The following is a 17562-nucleotide window of genomic DNA, read 5'->3' as shown; positions in this document are numbered from 1 at the left end:
GGCTAGTTTTTTGTATTTTTTAGTAGAGACGGGGTTTCACTGTGTTAGCCAGGATGGTCTCGATCTCCTGACCTCGTGATCCGCCCGTCTCGGCCTCCCAAAGTGCTGGGATTACAGGCTTGAGCCACCGCGCCCGGCCTCTCTAGGACTTAAATACAGTTGGAATATGCAACATGTGATCACAGGGGCATGTGGTATTTGTGTAAGTAGACTCTGGTGCTGTGGCGATTAAGGGAGATTTTTCTGAAGGAGGCAGGACTTAAGCTAGGCCTTGGAGAGTCTCAGAATCAGGAAATTATTCCAGAAAAATCTCTCACGCTATGCCAAGGAGAAACAGAATCCCAGAGGGGTGAAGGGACTCAGCTCTCTGCCACTCAGTTTCAAATCTTTCCTAGTCACTGCCTTCTCCCCAAGGAAGGGTGTGTGTACATGGGGAGGAAAGGAAGGAGTAAGCAAAAACCATTGTCGGTTATGTCCCATTTATGGGACACCTTTACATGAGTCAAGTTAATCATAAGCCCCATTTTATAGGTAAGTAAACTACAGATTGCTCTAATTTTTATCCAACTGATTTGACGAAACAATGTACATGGCCCAAGAATAAACTTTGTCTCCAGTATGGAATACAAAACTTCCCCAAGGGAAAGGTAAAACAATTCCTTCATGTTTAAATCATCAGCAGAGAAAATCAAATCGTTTACACGTCTATTACTTGTCCTTCTATTAAGAGGCACTTAGCCGGGCGCAGTGGCCCACGCCTGTGATCTCAGCACTTTGGGAAGCCGAGGTGGGCGGATCACAAGGTCAGAAGATCGAGACCATCCTGGCTACACAAGGTGAAACCCCATCTCTACTAAAAAAAAAAAAATACAAAAAATTAGCTGGGTGTGGCAGCATACGCCTGTAGTCCCAGCTGCTGGGGAGGCTGAAGCAGGAGAATGGTGTGAACCCGGGAGGCGGAGGTTGCAGTGAGCCAAGATCATGCCACTACACTCCAGCCTGGGCGACAGAGCAAGACTCCGTCTCAAAAAAAAAAAAACAAAAAGGCACTTGGCACAGAGCCTCGAACACAGTAAGTGTTCAGTAAATGAAAGTTGTTGTCACTGTCAATGCTATTATTAAATGTATTACTACATATTCAATGATGGGGATACAGAGGTCAATAAAACTCTCTCCCTATAGTCCCAGCTACTCTGGAGGCTGACATGAGAGGATCCACTGAGCCCTGGGGGTGGAGGTTGCAGTGAGCCGAGATGGTGCCACTGCACTCCAGCCTAGATGACAGAGCGAGACCCTGTCTCAAAATAATAATAATAATAATAATAATAACTCCCTTCTGTCTTTGAGAAATTCAGCTTAGTGAGAGAAAAGGGGCTGCAAAAAAACTGATCTCTTACTTCCTGGACACACATATACCATCTCATTAAATTCTCCAAACAACCTTTTAAGGAAAGTTTTTTCTTTCTCGTTTTAGAAATAAGGAAACTGAGGTTTAGTGGGCTCCATTGACTTACCCAGACAGTGTAAAATATGAAAATATGAAATAAAATAGTGTTAGGAGACAAACACCTTTATTGGATTAACAGATACATCAAAAAGCAATAAAGTCTATTAATTATGTAAGGCACATAGACCATAGCCCCATTTTTATTTATTATTTTTACTTATTTATTTATTCATTTTTTTGAGACAGAGTCTCGAGCTGTCGCCCAGGCTGGAGTGCAGTGGTGCGATCTCAGCTCACTGCAAGCTCTGCCTCCTGGGTTCACGCCATTCTCCTGCTTCAGCCTCCCGAGTAGCTGGGACTACAAGAGCCCGCCACCATGCCCGGCTAATTTTTTTGTATTTTTTTAGTAGAGACGGGTTTTCAGCGTGTTAGCCAGGATGGTCTTCATCTCCTGACCTCGTGATCCACCCGCCTCGGCCTCCCAAAGTGCTGGGATTACAGGCATGAGCCACCACACCCGGCCAGCCCCATTTTATTAAAGACTATAAAAGATAGCTTTTACTGAGCTAAAAAAGGAGCCAGACTTTTGAAAGATCTCATTTATGGAGCAACAGCGACATGCCAGGCATTTTCCATGTGTCTGTCAAGTCCTCATAACCCCGAGAGATAGCAACAGTTAGCTCTCTTTCACAAAAGACAAAGCTGAGGTTCAGAGAAGTGAAGGTACATGGCCAGGGTTGCACAGCAAAGGAGGGCATCGAGTCAGGGCTGGGACAGAGGCTCTGACACTTGGGATAAAAGCTGGAGCCAGGCCTTTCTCCCAAGTCATGTTTGCCAAGAGGTTTGCCAAGGGCTATGCTGCCACTGTGAGCCAATCACCCTTTCCTGTCTCACTCCACAGAGCGTGATGAGTGGGCGGAGAGGGGACAGGCAGTTCTTCAGGGCAACAGGACTTGTTTCAGCTCATTTGAGAAGCAGCCCGGCGTAGCATGCCTTGTCAAAGTGTGTGTGTCTGCATGCATGTGTGCTCATGCATGCATATGTGTGACTGTGTGTGAAGTTGGCTGGGTGCCGTGTCTCACAAAGCCATGTGATAAAAATCTGGTACATCTTTCTGAAATGTCCATTTTACTCAAAAAATAAAAATAAAAGAGAGAGAGACGACACAATTTTATGTGAAAATACAGATGGCTATAGAATGTAAAAGAACACAAGCTTCACATGATATGCTAAGATAATGAATGACAACTAGCATTTGGGGGCTGTGGTTCTTATTATGTGCCAGGCACTAATCTAAGAATTTTGTATGGTAACTAAGCCTCACAACAACCATCTGTGTAGGGACCGTTAGCAGACACTGAGAAGAGAAGTTAAGTCACTTGTCCAAGTTGACACAGCTAGTAGGCGGAAGAGCATGGGAACACAAAGCATTTCATTAGACAAATCTTAAAATGTCTCTACTATCCATTGTTTGTTTAATTAAAAGTTTGTAACAAGGGCCAGGCGCAGTGGCTCACGCCTGTAATCCCAGCACTTTTGGGAGATCAAGGTGGGTGGATTACTTGAGATCAGGAGTTCAAGACCAGCCTAGCCAACATGGAGAAACCCTGTCTCTACTAAAAATACAAAACACCATCTCTGGTAAAAATACAAAAAATTAGCCGGTCATGGTGATGGGCGCCTGTAATTCCAGCTACTCGGGAGGCTAAGGCAGGAGAATCACTTGAACCTGGGAGGTGGGGTTGCAGTAAGCCAAGATTACGCCACTGCACTTCAGCCTGGGTGACAGAGCAAGACACCGTCTCAAAAAAAAAAAAAAAAGTTTACAAGTACAGGCGAGGTGGTTCATACCTGTAATCCTAGCACTTTGGGAGACCAAGGCAAGTGGATCGCTTCAGCCCAGGAATTTGAGACCAGGCTGGGCAATATGGCAAAACCTTGTCTCCATTAAAAATACAAAAATTAGCCGGGTGTGGCCAGGCACGGTGGCTCACGCCTGTAATCCCAGCACTTTGGGAGGCCAAGGCGGGTGGATCACGAGGTCAGGAAATCAAGACCATCCTGGCTAACACAGTGAAACCCCATCTCTACTAAAAATACAAAAAATTAGCCGGGCATGGTGGCAGGCGCCTGTAGTCCCAGGTGCTGGGTAGGCTGAGGCAGGAGAATGGCGTGAACCCGAGAGGCAGAGCTTGCAGCGAGCCGAGATTGCGCCACTGTACTTGAGCCTGGGCGAAAGAGCGAGACTCCGTCTCAAAAAAAAAAAAAAAAAAAAAAAAATTAGCTGGGTGTGAAGATGGGTACCTGTAGTCCCAGCAAGTTGGGAGGCTGACGTGGGAGGATCACTTGAGCCTGAGCCTGGAAGGCTGAGGTTGCAGTGAGTTGTGATCACGCCACTGCATTCCAGCCTGGATGACAGAGAGACACCCTGTCTCAAATGTAAAAAATAAAAATAAAACAAAAAATTGTTTGAAAGTTTACAACAAGATTTATACACAAGGATGAGGATAAGAAGTAGCTGGCTCCAGCCAGGCACGGTGGCTCACGCCTGTAATCCCAGCACTTTGGGAGGCCGAGGCGGGTGGATCACTTGAGGTCAGGAGTTCAAGACTAGCCTGGCCAACATGGTGAAACTCCATCTCTACTAAAAATACAAAAATTAGCCTGGCATGATGGTGTCTGCCTGTAATCCCAACTATTCAGGAGGCTGAAGCATAAGAATCGCTTGAATCCGGAAGGCAGAGGTTGCAGCGAGCCAAGATTGCACTACCGCACTCCAGCATGGGTGACAGAGCAAGACTCTGTCTCAAAACAAAACCAAAAACAAAAAAAAAGGCTGGGCGTGGTGGCTCACACCTGTAATCCCAGCACTCTGGGAGGCCGAGGCAGGTAGATCACGAGTTCAGGAGATCGAGACCATCCTGGCTAACACGGTGAAACCCCTTCTATACTAAAAAAACAAAAAATTAGCCGGGTATGGTGGTGGACGCCTGTAGTCCCAGCTACTCGGGAGGCTGAGGCAGGAGAATGGTGTGAACCTGGGAGGCAGAGCTTGCAGTGAGCCAAGATCGTGCCACTGCACTCCAGCCTGGGAGACAGAGCAAGACTCCGTCTCAAAAAAAAAAAAAAAAGTAGCTGACTTCTCTTTTGCTTCCTCTTCGTGAAATTATAAGGGCTGCCAGTTGGGAGCAGGTACTCTACCTCTGTTATCTTATTTAATTGCTACAACAGCCCTATGGGAGAGGTACCACTGAAAGTTTACAGATTTTGAAAACCTGAGGCTCAGGGAGGTGGTGTCATGTAGCTGGTCACACAGCTAAGAGGTGGCAGAGAAGGATTTGAATGCAGGTCTGGCTGATCACGAAGGTACTGCTCTTACCTACAGTTACACCAACCCTGGCCTCCAGGTTCTCTGGCCTCTGGGTCACGTTCTTCCTCCCCACAACTCCTGTTCTCTTCAAGAGAGGGTAGTTTCATGAGTGAGCTGGTTCCGGGTCAGGCTGAGCCGGGCGAGGCTAACAACCTCTGAAACGCTGTCCCCTTCAGCAGCCAAAAGCACACTTGTCATGAAATAATTACAAATTCCAACAATGATAAAGTAGTAATTAGGCACTGTCTGGGAGCTTGAAGATCTGAATTTTTTTTTTTTTTTTTTTTTTTTTTTTTTTTTTTTGAGGCGGAGTCTCGCTCTGTCGCCCGGGCTGGAGTGCAGTGGCCGGATCTCAGCTCACTGCAAGCTCTGCCTCCCGGGTTTATGCCATTCTCCTGCCTCAGCCTCCGGAGTAGCTGGGACTACAGGCTCCCGCCACCTCGCCCGGCTAGTTTTTGTATTTTTAGTAGAGACGGGGTTTCACCGTGTTAGCCAGGATGGTCTCGATCTCCTGACCTCGTGATCCGCCCGTCTCGGCCTCCCAAAGTGCTGGGATTACAGGCTTGAGCCACCGCGCCCGGCCTGAAGATCTGAATTTTTATCCCCAGTTCTGTGAGGGAATCTTTGCCTGAGTCACTTTCCCACTCTGGGACTCAGTTTCTCCATGTGTCAAATGAGTCTAGTAATGCTTCTTGAGTGCCTGCCACGTCCTGGTAGGCTTTTAGGTGCTTTACATTCAGTAAATCCACACACAACTCTGGACAGGGTTCTCACAGTATTACAAGAAGGAGACTGAGGCTCAGAGAGAGGAAGGAGCGTGTACAGGGTAGCTAGAGCTTGGGAGTGGAGGTGCAGGACCAGAGCTCTGCTTTTAGTCCCTGCACTGTTTATATTTATTCCTCAAGCCACTGGGCTGCGACGCTGATCAGATGCTGCCAGGCTGAGTGAAAGGGCTCTGCTCTACATATAGAGGGCCAATGCTGGACAGAAGTCCTGGGGTGCTGTGACTGGCAGTGTTATGCCAACCACATTGCCACCCTGGAAAGATGAAGAAGGAATAAGGGTAGGAATCTGACACCAAGCCCAGCAAACTCTGTGGTGGGAGTCATCTGGAGCCTACCAAGTACAGATGCTTTACATATGTCATCTAATTTAATCATCAATTCAACCATGTGAGGCTCAGAGAGGATATATAACTTACCTATGACCCGGCTCGGTGCTTCAGACCTGTAATCCCAGCACTTTGGGAAGCCAATGTGGGAGGATCGCTTGAGCCCAGGAGTTCCAGACCAGCCTAGACAACATACAAAAAAAAAAAAAAAAAATTAGCCAGGCATGCTGGCACACATCTGTAGTCCCAGCTACTAAGGAGGCTGAGGTGGAAAGATCACTTGAGCCCGGGAGGTCAAGGCTGCAGTAAGAGCAGTGATCATGCCACTGCACTCCTGCATGGGGAACAGATTGACACCCTGTCTCAAAAACAAAAAACAAAAAACAAAAATCTTACCTGTGAGAGCACAGCTGGTAAATGACAAAGCTGAGGTTTCAACCAGTGTCTGTATGTTTCCCAGACTCACAGAGAGAAAGTAACAGAATTACTGCTGTGGCTGAAAGAGGCCAATTCTGCAGTACCCATCGGTTTGCACAAAGTTTCAAAACAGCTGCAGACATCCAAAGCACTGGGTAAGGAGGCCATCCTGGAGACTGTGGCTCTGACAGTTACTCCAGGGTGACCTTTAGCAGGTCCCCTAACACCTATAAGCCCTGAGGTGGGTGAAATGGAAGCACCCCCCAACCAGTCCATGTTACCACATAGACTATAAAATGCTGCCCACTAGTGAATGGCCTCTTTTGAAACACTTTCTTGCCACTCTCTTTGTATATGGAGTTGAACCTGCAGTGGAAAATGTGATTGACAGGGATTAACATCTAGGCCCCTTGGGGCCTACCTGGATGAACCCTCAGTGGAAGCTGGGATCATCAACAGTGGATATGGACCCATTATAAGACCAGGTGGCCCCTGGCCCTGATGAAGAGAGTCAGGGTGGGTGTGGGGTGGGGAATGGAGCAATACGGTTGTCTGTTCTAATGGTCCTCAATCTCTCATCTCTTCCCTGCATAACCTACAGTGGCATGTCTTGAAACCCCCCTTTTTTTGGAGATGGAATCTCACTCTGTTGCCCAGACTGGAGTGCAGTGGCACAATCTCGGCTCACTGTAACCTCTGCCTCCTGGGTTCAAGGGATTCTCCTGCTTCAGACTTCCGAGTAGCTGGGATTACAGGCACATGCCACCATGCCCAGCTAATTTTTGTATTTTTAGTAGAGATGAGGTTTCATCATGTTGGCTAGGCTCATCTTGAACTCCTGACCTCAGGTGATGTGCCCCCCTTGGCCTCCCAAAGTGCTGGGATTACAGGTGTAAACCACCGCGCCCGGCCTTGAAACCCTTTTTTTGATGCTAGAAATGGCATAGGCATAGGAGGCCAGGCGCGGTGGCTCACGCCTATAATCCCAGTACTTTGGGAGGCCGAGGCCAGCAGATCATGAGGTCAGGAGATGGAGACCATCTTGGCTAACACGCTGAAACCCCGTCTCTACTAAAAATACAAAAAAAAAAAAAAAAAAAATAGCCAGGCATGATGGCAGGCGCCTGTAGTCCCAGCTACTCGGGAGGCTGAGGCAGGAGAATGGCGTGAACCCTGGAGGCAGGGCTTGCAGTGAGCTGAGATCGCGCCACTGCACTCCAGCCTGGGCAACAGTATTAGACTCCGTTAAAAAAAAAAGAAAAAAAGAAATGGCACAGGCATAGGAAACAAAACAAGATTCAGGAATACCTTGGATCAGTGAGTGAGCAGGTTATTTGCGGGAGTCTACCGTGCCTTGGGTACTCTCATTGCCACACAAGGCACATTTTTAGCCCCAAACGGACCAATTGCCAGCTGGCCAGCGACCACCTCCAACTCCCGGTAATGAGTTCCATATGTTTCCATAAGAGCCCAGCTAAGCTTTTCCCCAGCAGTTCTTACAGGGTTCTCTCCCTCCCCGCCTTCCAACTCGACGCTTGGCCACCCTTGTTCCATTTGCTCCTAACCAGGGTGGCAGGGAGGGGGTTAGGTGGGCAATGACAAGAGAGAATGCTTTGGGAAGTCACCCGTCCCCGACTTCATTTTTGCAGATCCTCAAGCTAAGAGGCAGTCTCTTCGCCTCCCCAGGCCTCTGCTGCCCCATCTCTAAAGTGGGAAAAGCAACCCCTACTCAGGGTAGGGAGAGCATCATGAAAAGAGCCTTGGATAGTAAAGTGAGCGGCTGCTGTTCCAAACCCGACCTGAACACTAACTTGCTGTATCCCTGAGCAGGCTCCTGCTCCTCTTTGGGCTACATTTGTGACGTCTAACGGCCCTTCCTTCCATCCCTGACAGGTTTCAGACTCATAACAAATGACTCAGACAGCGAAGGAAGAACATCTGCTTTCCTGGGTGGATCCAGGGTAGGGGTCCCCAGGAAGCCTACCGCCTCCCTACCCTGGCCACCCTAAGCCCAGGCTCCCTTTGACAAGACTGGCCCAGTGAGAGTTTCTGCCTGCAGCATCGGGCACAAAGTAGAAGCAGGGTGGCAGTGAGGAGAGGAGGCGTCCCCCAATGGAAGGACAGCTCCACAGCTGAGAAAGTGGAGGTTGTGGGGGGTGGCGAGGGGGTGCCGGGGGCACCTATGATCATCCCCCAGGCACGGCAGGAGGTGAATATATGAGTTCAAGGGACTTCAGGTAACTCCTCCCTCCTTATCTGGTTTGTTAAAGACAACCCGCAAGTCCTGGTCTCAAGGTGTCTCACTACCCTGATCCCGACTGCCCACCGACCCTACCCAAAGACGGACGCACTAACCTTGGCCTCTGACACTGCCTACAGACGGACCCCCACAACCTGACTACCCACATTTATCTCTAAAGCCTGCCCCAGGCTGGCGAAACCCCAAATCCTGCCACGCTCTGACCCCTGATCTCAGTCACAAAAAGACTCCGTGACCTTGCCACTGACCCCTAACAGGAGAACTAATCAGAGAACAATTAAATTGCTCGACTCTGAGCGCAGCACCTCGCGGAACAGAGGGGCGGAGGTGGGGAAGGAGACTCGAAAGGGCACAGGCTTCCCGGAGGAGCCCAGCGGGCCTGGGGCCACACTCGGAAGGCCGGGAAGGCCCTGTGCAGGGCACGTCGCAGGCGCTCGAGGAATGCGAGTTGCCTGAAAGAACGAAGGAAGGAAGGAACCGGGTGCGATCCAGGGCGGCCTCGAGGCTGGGGCAGGAAGCGGGTGGGGGTGTGCCGAGGCTGCAGCGGCCCAAGCGCAGCTGGGGGCAGCGGGAGAGCAGTGGGGTCAGCGACTCCGCTGGGTGGGGGGCCCCCCAGGCCGGGAGGCTGGGAACCGGGAGGCCGCGCTGCTGGCAGAGCGGCGGGGGCGCCGCGAGGCTCCGGATGGGCTGCGAGCCCCGCCCGCAGGCTGCGGAGGGAGCCGGAGCCAGAGCGGAGCCAGAGCTCAGACATCCGGGCGCCAGCGAACACCTGCGAGCGGCCCCCAGGGCCCGCGGGGGTGGGGGCCGCCGGGAGGGGCGGGGCAGGGCGGAGGCGGGGCCGGCTCGGCTCCGCCCCGCCGGGCTCCGGGCCACGTGGGCAGAGGCTCTGCCCCAGCCTGGGCGCCGCAGAGCCGCTGGTGGGGAGCGGCTGTCTCCGGGGAGGTCCGGGAGTGGGCAGAGGAGAGCCCTTGGAAGCAGCGCTGTGGGAAAGACCGCGGCAGGAGGTTTTCAGGTTTAGCCTGGGGCGTGGGGAAGAATGGTGGCCACGAGGGGCGATGAGGCTGGGAAGACAGATAATTGAAGGTTGTCCTGCGCGTCCAAAGCGAGAGAGCTATAACTGGCTTTCTGGAAAGGACACCATTTCTGGTGTCACAGGCATGAATTTGAATCTTGGTTTTGTTACTTAGAAGCCGTGTGGCCACCGGCAAGTTACTTCGCGGGTTCTGAGCTAGTTTATTTACGAAACAAAGACACCTCCCAAATGTATTTCACAGCCGATGCGATCAGCTCTGAATCTGATCGCATGCGACAATTTGCACAAGACATTCAGCAGTGAATCTTGTAGTTCAGGAAGCCTCGTGGATACTTTATGCGCCTCATGGTTTATCCGAACAACACACCTGGAAGGGAGGTACCGACATCCCCCTTTCACAGATGAGGAGTCGTCCTAGGTCTTTCATTCCACAAGCACTCCCTGGGACAAGCACTCCCTGGGGACCAAGCATATGCCAGTCTCTGGGAATGGCGAGGGAAAAGAGCCAATCTGAAGTGAAGGCAAGAACATGAGCTTTGAAGCTAGAGGAAGCTGGGGTTCCTAAACCCTGCTCTGCCACTTCCTTGCTGTGTGACCTGGATCAAGTTATTCAGCCTTTCTGAGTCTTTTTTCTATAAACCAGGAATGATACTCATCATGGTGGTTTGTGAAGATTAGAACAAAAATGAAGATAAAATAGTCTGGAACCTGGCAGGCACTTCCATAGGTGATTATGACAGAAGACACTACTATCCTCTCTGGGAGTTTTCTGACCTAGGGCCAAATGGCTCTCACTCTCTAATGACTAATGGATTGGCATGCTGGTCTATCTTTTGTCCTGGCCACCTGAACAGCTCAGTCCTGGGAGTCCTGACAGGCAATTTCCTTGGAATTAGCTTAATAATACCTCGTAGGTGTGTGATGCATTTCAAAGAACTTTCCCACCATTATCTTCTGTCCTGGAAGGCAGCAGCGAGCAGGAGGAGAATGGCTCAGAGAGGGGGAGTGCTTGCTCAAGGTCACTCGGCAGATGACCACCGCAGCCCTTTTTAGCCTTCCATGGTACCGAAACTTCCGAGCAAGCAGGAGGCAACGTGCTGTGGCAGAAAAGGGTGTAAGACATTGAGCTCAATGCCTGGCTCTACTGCAGTTCATGGTGTAATGTGGGGCCTAGCACCTCAGAACCGCTGCCTTAGAATCAGCTTCCGCCGGGCGCAGTGGCTCAAGCCTGTAATCCCAGCACTTTGGGAGGCCCAGACGGGCGGATCACGAGGTCAGGAGATCGAGACCATCCTGGCTAACACGGTGAAACCCCGTCTCTACTAAAAAATACAAAAAACTAGCCGGGCAAGGTGGCGGGCGCCTGTAGTCACAGCTACTCGGGAGGCTGAGGCAGGAGAATGGCGTAAACCCGGGAGGCAGAGCTTGCAGTGAGCTGAGATCTGGCCACTGCACTCCAGCCTGGGCAACACAGCAAGACTCCGTCTCAAAAAAAAAAAAAAAAAAAAAAAGAATCAGCTTCCTTTACAGATGCAGAAACTGGGGCTCAAGAGAGGCAAAGTCCCTAGCCTGAGGTTATACAGCTAGGAGGTGACACAGCAGGGATTTGTGCCCTTGTATGGCCATCTCTAAAGCCAGCACAGCACACCTAAAAATCCAAGATAGACCCAACCCAGGCTTTGTACTTGGTTTGCTGCAAGGGTTTCTCACATGAGGACTGAAGTCTGCTATTGCTCTGCGCTGTGTATGTATTTTTTGAAGAGTATTCATCAGATCAGAGTGACCAGGACACAAAACAGGTAAAGAACCACTGATCAGGCTGAGAGATTGGTTGGCAATGGCAGAGGTTCTCCTCCTCCCCCATGCCCCTGTTCACTCCAGAAAGCTCACCAGGGTTAAGGCACTGAAGGTGATGACGTGACCTGTTTGTTATGAAATATTGAAGTAATTCATGCCAGGGACCAACACACAGATGAGATCATACCATAAACAGGAATCTCCAGTAAGGCCAGGCACCTGGTGAAGCCCACCTGGGGAGCCACCAGGGGTGTGGGGGAAGGCATGGGTTGGGATCTTGCTCTCTGCCCCACTTCCAGGCCTGGCCTCAAGGAATGGCCAGTCCCCAGCCCTACTCCTGTTCACCACAGTGGAGTCACTGAAGTTACAGCTCAACTCCCATCTCTGCCTCTCAAGGGCTGTGAAAACCTAGTTCAGAAGCGTTACCCACAGAAGTTCCCTTTCCCCATTTCTGAAATAGGGACAGGGATGCTTACAGAATAGGTTCCCAATGGAGGTGGTGTAGAAATACCAGCAGAAATGAGGACTGTGGAGTCTCTGCCTCACATTCCTTGTTCAGGGTCAGACTCTACAACCACCTAGTGTTAGAGAAGGGATTAGTATCAGTACTTCCCAATCAGCATCCAAATCTTTCTTATCCTTTTCAGAAGAGACCTCCTCTCTTCTTTTTTCCAATTTTGGAAGCCCACAAGCCAGCCAGCCCAGAGAGCAAAAAGGAAATGAAACCAGGCCCAGTTATCAGTTTATTCATTTCTGGAATTGGTCTATCAACCACCACCACTTCTGGGCACCAGGTGAGGCAAACTTGAGGCTCTACTCTTACCACATCCCCTGCTAGAAAGACATAGTTTATAGTGACAATAAAGAGGAAAGCTACCGCTAGATCTCAAGGGACATGAAAACTCAGTTCTCAACTTGCCTGAGCCCCCAACTTGCTGGGCGAGCTTGCACCAGTCTCTCTGGTTTCCTTTCATCCAGGAAATAACAGGGCAGAGTCCAGATCTTTTCTCTGCACCCATCACTCAATGGACATGGGACTCCCATCATGAACCCTTCTCTCCCCACCCCATCCTCTCTCAGCTGGGCAGTTTTTCATCTCTTCTCTCATGGGAGTAAGCAAGTTCACATTCCCAAAGCTCCCTAAATGCAGCCATGTGAGAGAAAGCATCATTAGTACTTAGTGGAGACGGGTGTCATCATATACACAAGTGTTTAAAAATCGTTTATTATGCAAAATGTTAACTTTTATAAAAAGTTTAATATACATCGCATTGTTACAGAAAGTCACCTTCCTGTAAAAAAGGTACAAAAACCTATATACTCTATTATAGAGTTCATAAATCAGGGCAACAGAACCTTTCTCCAAGGAGACCAGAAGACCAGCTCTGCCGCCGCCTTGGTATAGTTTGGAGAGCAGCCACTCCTTCCACACCTCCAAGCTCTGAAAAGACAGTCCTTAAAACTTGGGGGTGGGGCAAGGGCGGGGTGACGTCGCCCAGCTGGTGGCCAGAGCTAGCTCTGGCTCTTCAGGCCACACAAGTTCACAGTCCTTCGCTCCAGAGCACCAGGTTCAGCCTCCAGGAAGGGGTTTGGTGAAGTGGGCAGGGCGCAGTTAGGTCCCATCCATGCCGTCCGGCTTCCGGCAGGAGAGGTTCCCGGGGTCCCAGGCCGAACGGGCGCCAGCACCTGCGTTCTGGGCGGGGGAGGAAAGAAGACCAAGGAGCAGTCAGTTTCCGCCGAGCGCGCCGAGGCGGGGGCCGTCCGCAGACTGGTCGGCGCCAGGGAGGAAACTTGGTCTCTACCTCCAGCTGATAACTCCGCGCCCCACGCTGCCCCCACCCAGTTGGCGCCAAAGACCACAGGCGGAGCTTGCACTACCCCTCCCACTTGGAACTGACACTAGCTGGGAGGGGGCTGCCGAAAACACAGCTCCCTATACAACTCCGAACAGAGACTTTTATTTAGTCGGACCCGCGTCTACTTTCCCAGACCCTCGGCCACAGCATGAGGGCAGGGGCGACACGCATTTAAGGCTGAAATGCACATCACATGGAAACTGACTCTGCCATTCATTTAATGCTACCATGGGCAAGTCACTTGTCCCTCTCTGGCCTCGGTTTCCCTAAACCGAGGGAGTGGCAATCTTTAAAAAGGTCTGCCAACTCCAGGAGTTGCCGTTTAAACCTCCGTCTCCCAGGAAGGAGATACTCACCTGGAGGTGTCAGGACACGGCCGGGTCAGTGGCAGAAGCTCCTTTTGTCGTTGGAGATTACAAGTTCCGGAGCGAGTTCGGCTGTCTGATAAAAGAGGAAAAGAGGGAAGAGTTACACAAGGCAATCTGGAGCTCCAAGGGGCTGGCAGCATCCTTGCCTGGGTGTTCAGCCCTGCTCCGGCTTCCAGGCTTACCTGGATGGGGAGATGAGGGCCGTCCGGGGGTTCTGGGACTGGCTCGGCCAGGACCACCTGCAGGTCGAGGATGTAGTCGATGACGCGCTGTAGGATTTCCACCTGGCTAAGCTGAGTGCCTCTCGGGACTCCAGGTACCAGTTCCCGCAGGCGGGAGTAGCAGTGGTTCATGTCGTCCAGCAGGCTCAGCGGCTCCTCGGCTGCCGGGCCCTTGCCTCGTCCCCGGGCGATGGCCAGACTGCGTTCAGACAGGCAACACACTGCCTCGTAGCAGCCGCGCACCGGGCTCAGCGCTTTCATTGCTGGGGAGTGAGGCCAGACGTGCCCAAAAGGGGAAGAAACCCAAAGAAATCCCGTCACAGCAGCTTGCAATGCGCACACGCTCGCCGCCGCGGGCACTTATAGAGCCCGCCTCGAAGGCACGCCCCTTTATTCAAAACGGCCTGCCTCGGCTCCGCCCCTGCCGACCCTGGGCGTTCACAGCCCGCTTAAATTGCAAACAGGCTTCCTCCGGCTGGTCTGACGCCGAAGACCGCGGAGCCGCGGATTCAAAGAATGAGGAAGCGCTGATGCTGGGGCGAGGCGGGCCTCTTCGCCAGCAAGGATTTAAAAATCACTCAAAACCATTAACTTCAAGAATTTGCTTTTTCCTGGCAGCGCCCCAGATCTTTGAGCTTCCCTGCCCCCTGCCAGTCCGCCTTTAGCCCAACACTGGTTCGAACCCACAGCTCCTCCGAGGTCATAAATCCCTGAACAGCAAAGAAGCTCCCCCCTCCCTTTTTTTTAAGCAAAAGATTTTTCAAGGGAAACTTGTAAGGAATTAGTGCCGCCTTGTTCCCCAATTTGCTGTTCGTCTGACCTCCAGACTCACTGGCGTCAGGAATTATCTTGTGACCAGAGGGAAAAAAAATTAATTGCGGTGAAGCTGAGGTTACAATGAAGAAAACAGATTTGCGCTGGGCGCTGAGATTGCAGGAGGAGGAGGGAAAGGGGGTTTGAGCAAAGAACACTATTTATTTGAGCAACAGAGAAAAAGAAGAAAGCCTGAGCCCATGCTTTTTGCATGGGGAAAAAAGGAGCCTGGACCCTCTGCCCTGTGAACTCCATAACGAACCAAATATATGCACAGTTGTGCTTTGTGAGTTCAATTAGACTTTTGGACAAGGTTTTAAATGTGGAGGCACAGATGGGACAATTCCTATATAAACCTTTTTAAGAGCCCCCCATTGGGTCAGCAAATTTGTTAACTTCCCCTCTCCTTACTTTCCACACACCTCTGTGCGGAAAACAATGGTAATTTCATTGCTCTATTGTCTGTCCCTTTCTCCTATGGAAGGGCAGGCCACCTGGACTTGATTATTCTTAGCCCTGCCGAAGTAGCTCCAGCTCCATCTGAAAGACCAGGAAAGGAACCAGAGGGCCAGCAAACTAAGTCCTGTATTGCAACAGGACACTGTGCTCAGTATTCTTTCTTTGCGTGTCTTCTTGTCACCTCCTTAGACATTTGGGAACCTGCACTTCCAAGATGCTGCTTTCCATCTTGGAAATGACCCAGTGGGATTCCCCCCATAGTTACTTTCCTAATGAACCATTGGTGAATATATATGGAGTCCCTCCACATAAAACAGTGGCTCCTGCTTTCAAGCACCCCACAATTTGGGGAGAGAAGATTAACACAGAAAACAAGAGTTCAATAGTGTGTGGCACTGATTAACAGGACAAGGGGAGCTCAGAGCCAAAGAGAGTATCAAAACAGTTAAAAAGGGCACTGGGAATTGAGAGCCCTGGGTTCATCGTGCTACCCTGACAATAATTTGTCATGTAATCTTGAAAAAGCCCAGGTACCCTGGCTTTAATTGCCTTGTGAGTAAAGTAGAAGATGGTGCTAAGTGATTATTTTAAATCCTTTCCAACTGCAGAAGTCCAAGACTGTGTGAAATTTGGATAGGTAGGTGAAGGATGCTGAGGGACCCAAGGAGGGCATTTAAGACACATCCAATGTTACACTACAAGTAATAGCAGAGCCAGTCTTGAAGCCTCATTCTTTTCCATCAAACCACAGGGCTCTGTGGCCCAAGAAAGATTTCTTCCTGGAATGTTTTTTTCAAGGACAGGCTCTTTAGTATAAGAAAAGAGGAAGAAAACCTGTGAGTGGGCAAGTCAGTCTTTATATGCTACAGCAGTCGAGTGCCAGCTATTTGATCAGGAAAGGCAAAATAGTGGCTGTAGGAACTCCTGAATAACCAAAGAGAAGATCCTTCTTTTCCTATCTTGCAGACTTCTGTGACAAAATGGTCAAGTCCAGGGGGTTCTAGAAAAATCATGGGCCAGGCAGATTTCTGTGCAAATGTCCATTCTTCTTCTTCTAAACTAATTGTGTGAACTTCGGCTAAATTATCCCTGGGTGCTTCTATTTTCCCATCTATAAAATGGAACTAATTGGGTCTGCTCGTTCATTCATTTGAAAATTATTGAATGCTTTTTCTCTGCAAAGCACCTGATGTGCTCACTCCATCTGATCTTAAGTCTCTTTACCGCCTGGGGGGCCCAGCATGGGCCAGCTGTGTGGAAGGTGCTCAGTGTACCCAGGTTCTCCTCCCTTCTTTTCCTTCCTCCACTACTATAGCTGATGCCTCAGGCTTGTATAGTGGTTTAGGTTTCTAAAGCACTTTCGCATTTATTATTTCCCAGGATGCTTCCAGGCTGAAATGCCCATGGGCTGTGTGACATAAGGCAGAAGGATGCCGTGGGATTAGCAAGCAAAATTCTGTTCTGTGCATGCCAATAATTTGCAGTGTGCCCTTGGACGAATTTCCTCCCTTCCTGGGCTTCATTTTCTCTTAAAAAAAAAAAAAAAAAGAAAGAAAGAAAAAAGATAGTGGGTAGGAAGAGGCTGGGAGGAAGCAAGTGACCTTTAAGGGTCCTCTCTAGCCGAAGATTCTAATTCTGAAAGAAGCAGGTTATGGTTAGGAACCCTGAATAGAGTTTAAACCGAAGAGACTTCTTTTTCCCCACAGCACACTGGACAGGCTAGCTCAGGCCTTCTGCAACTTGTTTAGCGGTGGTGGGGCCTCAGCCTCTTATTCCAAATGCCTCTGAACTTTCTGTTCCCAGTTCTGCTCCTTTTACCAGCTTTTTCCCCCCTCTTGCATTTTTTATTTTTATGAAAGGATGTCATTAAGGCTTTTGTCTGCGCTGTTTTTGTTTCAGAACTTTTCTCACAATCCTATTTTTTGTTGAGGAATCCGCTCCTTTGCCCAGCTGTGGGTCCCGGTCCCACAGCTGTGTTGATCTAAGACTCAGCCCCAGACAGCCTGGCGCCAGGGTGGGACGTCATGCGTTCACACAGGGATGCGTGTCCCAGGCAACCTTTCCTCGGGCAGTCACCGGCCGGCGACTGTCTCCCCCACCAATGAGCGCGGGACACCCGAGAAAGGGGCGGGGTCTGCACCGCCCCAACCGCGAGCGGCTTGTGAATTGCAGATGCTGAGAATTTGATAATGTTCCTTCAATTGGGGCCCTTTAAAGTCTTTTTTTTTTCTTTCTCTTCTAGTTATTTCTTTCTTTTGTCTATTCCCTTTCTTTCCACTTTCTTCCTTTATCTCTATATGTGTATAATTTTTTTCTTCTTTTTTCTAACTATCTCCTCCCAGTGTCAGGAATCATTTTGTAAGCATTTCCAGGAACTGAATCTTCCTCTGCCAAAATTAAAAAAAAAAAA

At 50.1% G+C, this 17562-nt stretch overlaps 1 protein-coding gene and 1 long non-coding RNA gene across 2 annotated transcripts in view; one reads left to right on the top strand and one right to left on the bottom strand.

Annotated features, from left to right (window-relative positions):
* LOC111547486 overlaps window positions 1-8803 on the top strand; it is a 16143-nt gene extending 7340 nt beyond the window's left edge. Inside the window, exon 3 of the long non-coding RNA XR_002733153.1 lies at window positions 8239-8803. This is a non-coding gene — a long non-coding RNA (uncharacterized LOC111547486). The remainder of the gene's footprint in view (window positions 1-8238) is intronic.
* A 3833-nt stretch (window positions 8804-12636) lies between these two features.
* On the bottom strand, window positions 12637-14554 carry ID3 (inhibitor of DNA binding 3, HLH protein). Its single transcript, XM_023219688.1, has 3 exons — window positions 13842-14554; window positions 13648-13732; window positions 12637-13128 (listed from the first exon to the last, which is right to left on the bottom strand). Exons 1-2 carry the CDS (start codon window positions 14139-14141, stop codon window positions 13673-13675), a joined length of 360 nt encoding a protein of 119 aa, XP_023075456.1. The 5' UTR covers window positions 14142-14554; the 3' UTR covers window positions 12637-13128; window positions 13648-13672.
* Window positions 14555-17562: the final 3008 nt, after the last annotated feature.

Source organism: Piliocolobus tephrosceles, chromosome 1 (assembly GCF_002776525.5).
Source record: "Piliocolobus tephrosceles isolate RC106 chromosome 1, ASM277652v3, whole genome shotgun sequence".
Lineage (NCBI taxonomy): Eukaryota > Metazoa > Chordata > Mammalia > Primates > Cercopithecidae > Piliocolobus > Piliocolobus tephrosceles.
This window is presented reverse-complemented; position numbering and strand designations above follow the sequence as displayed.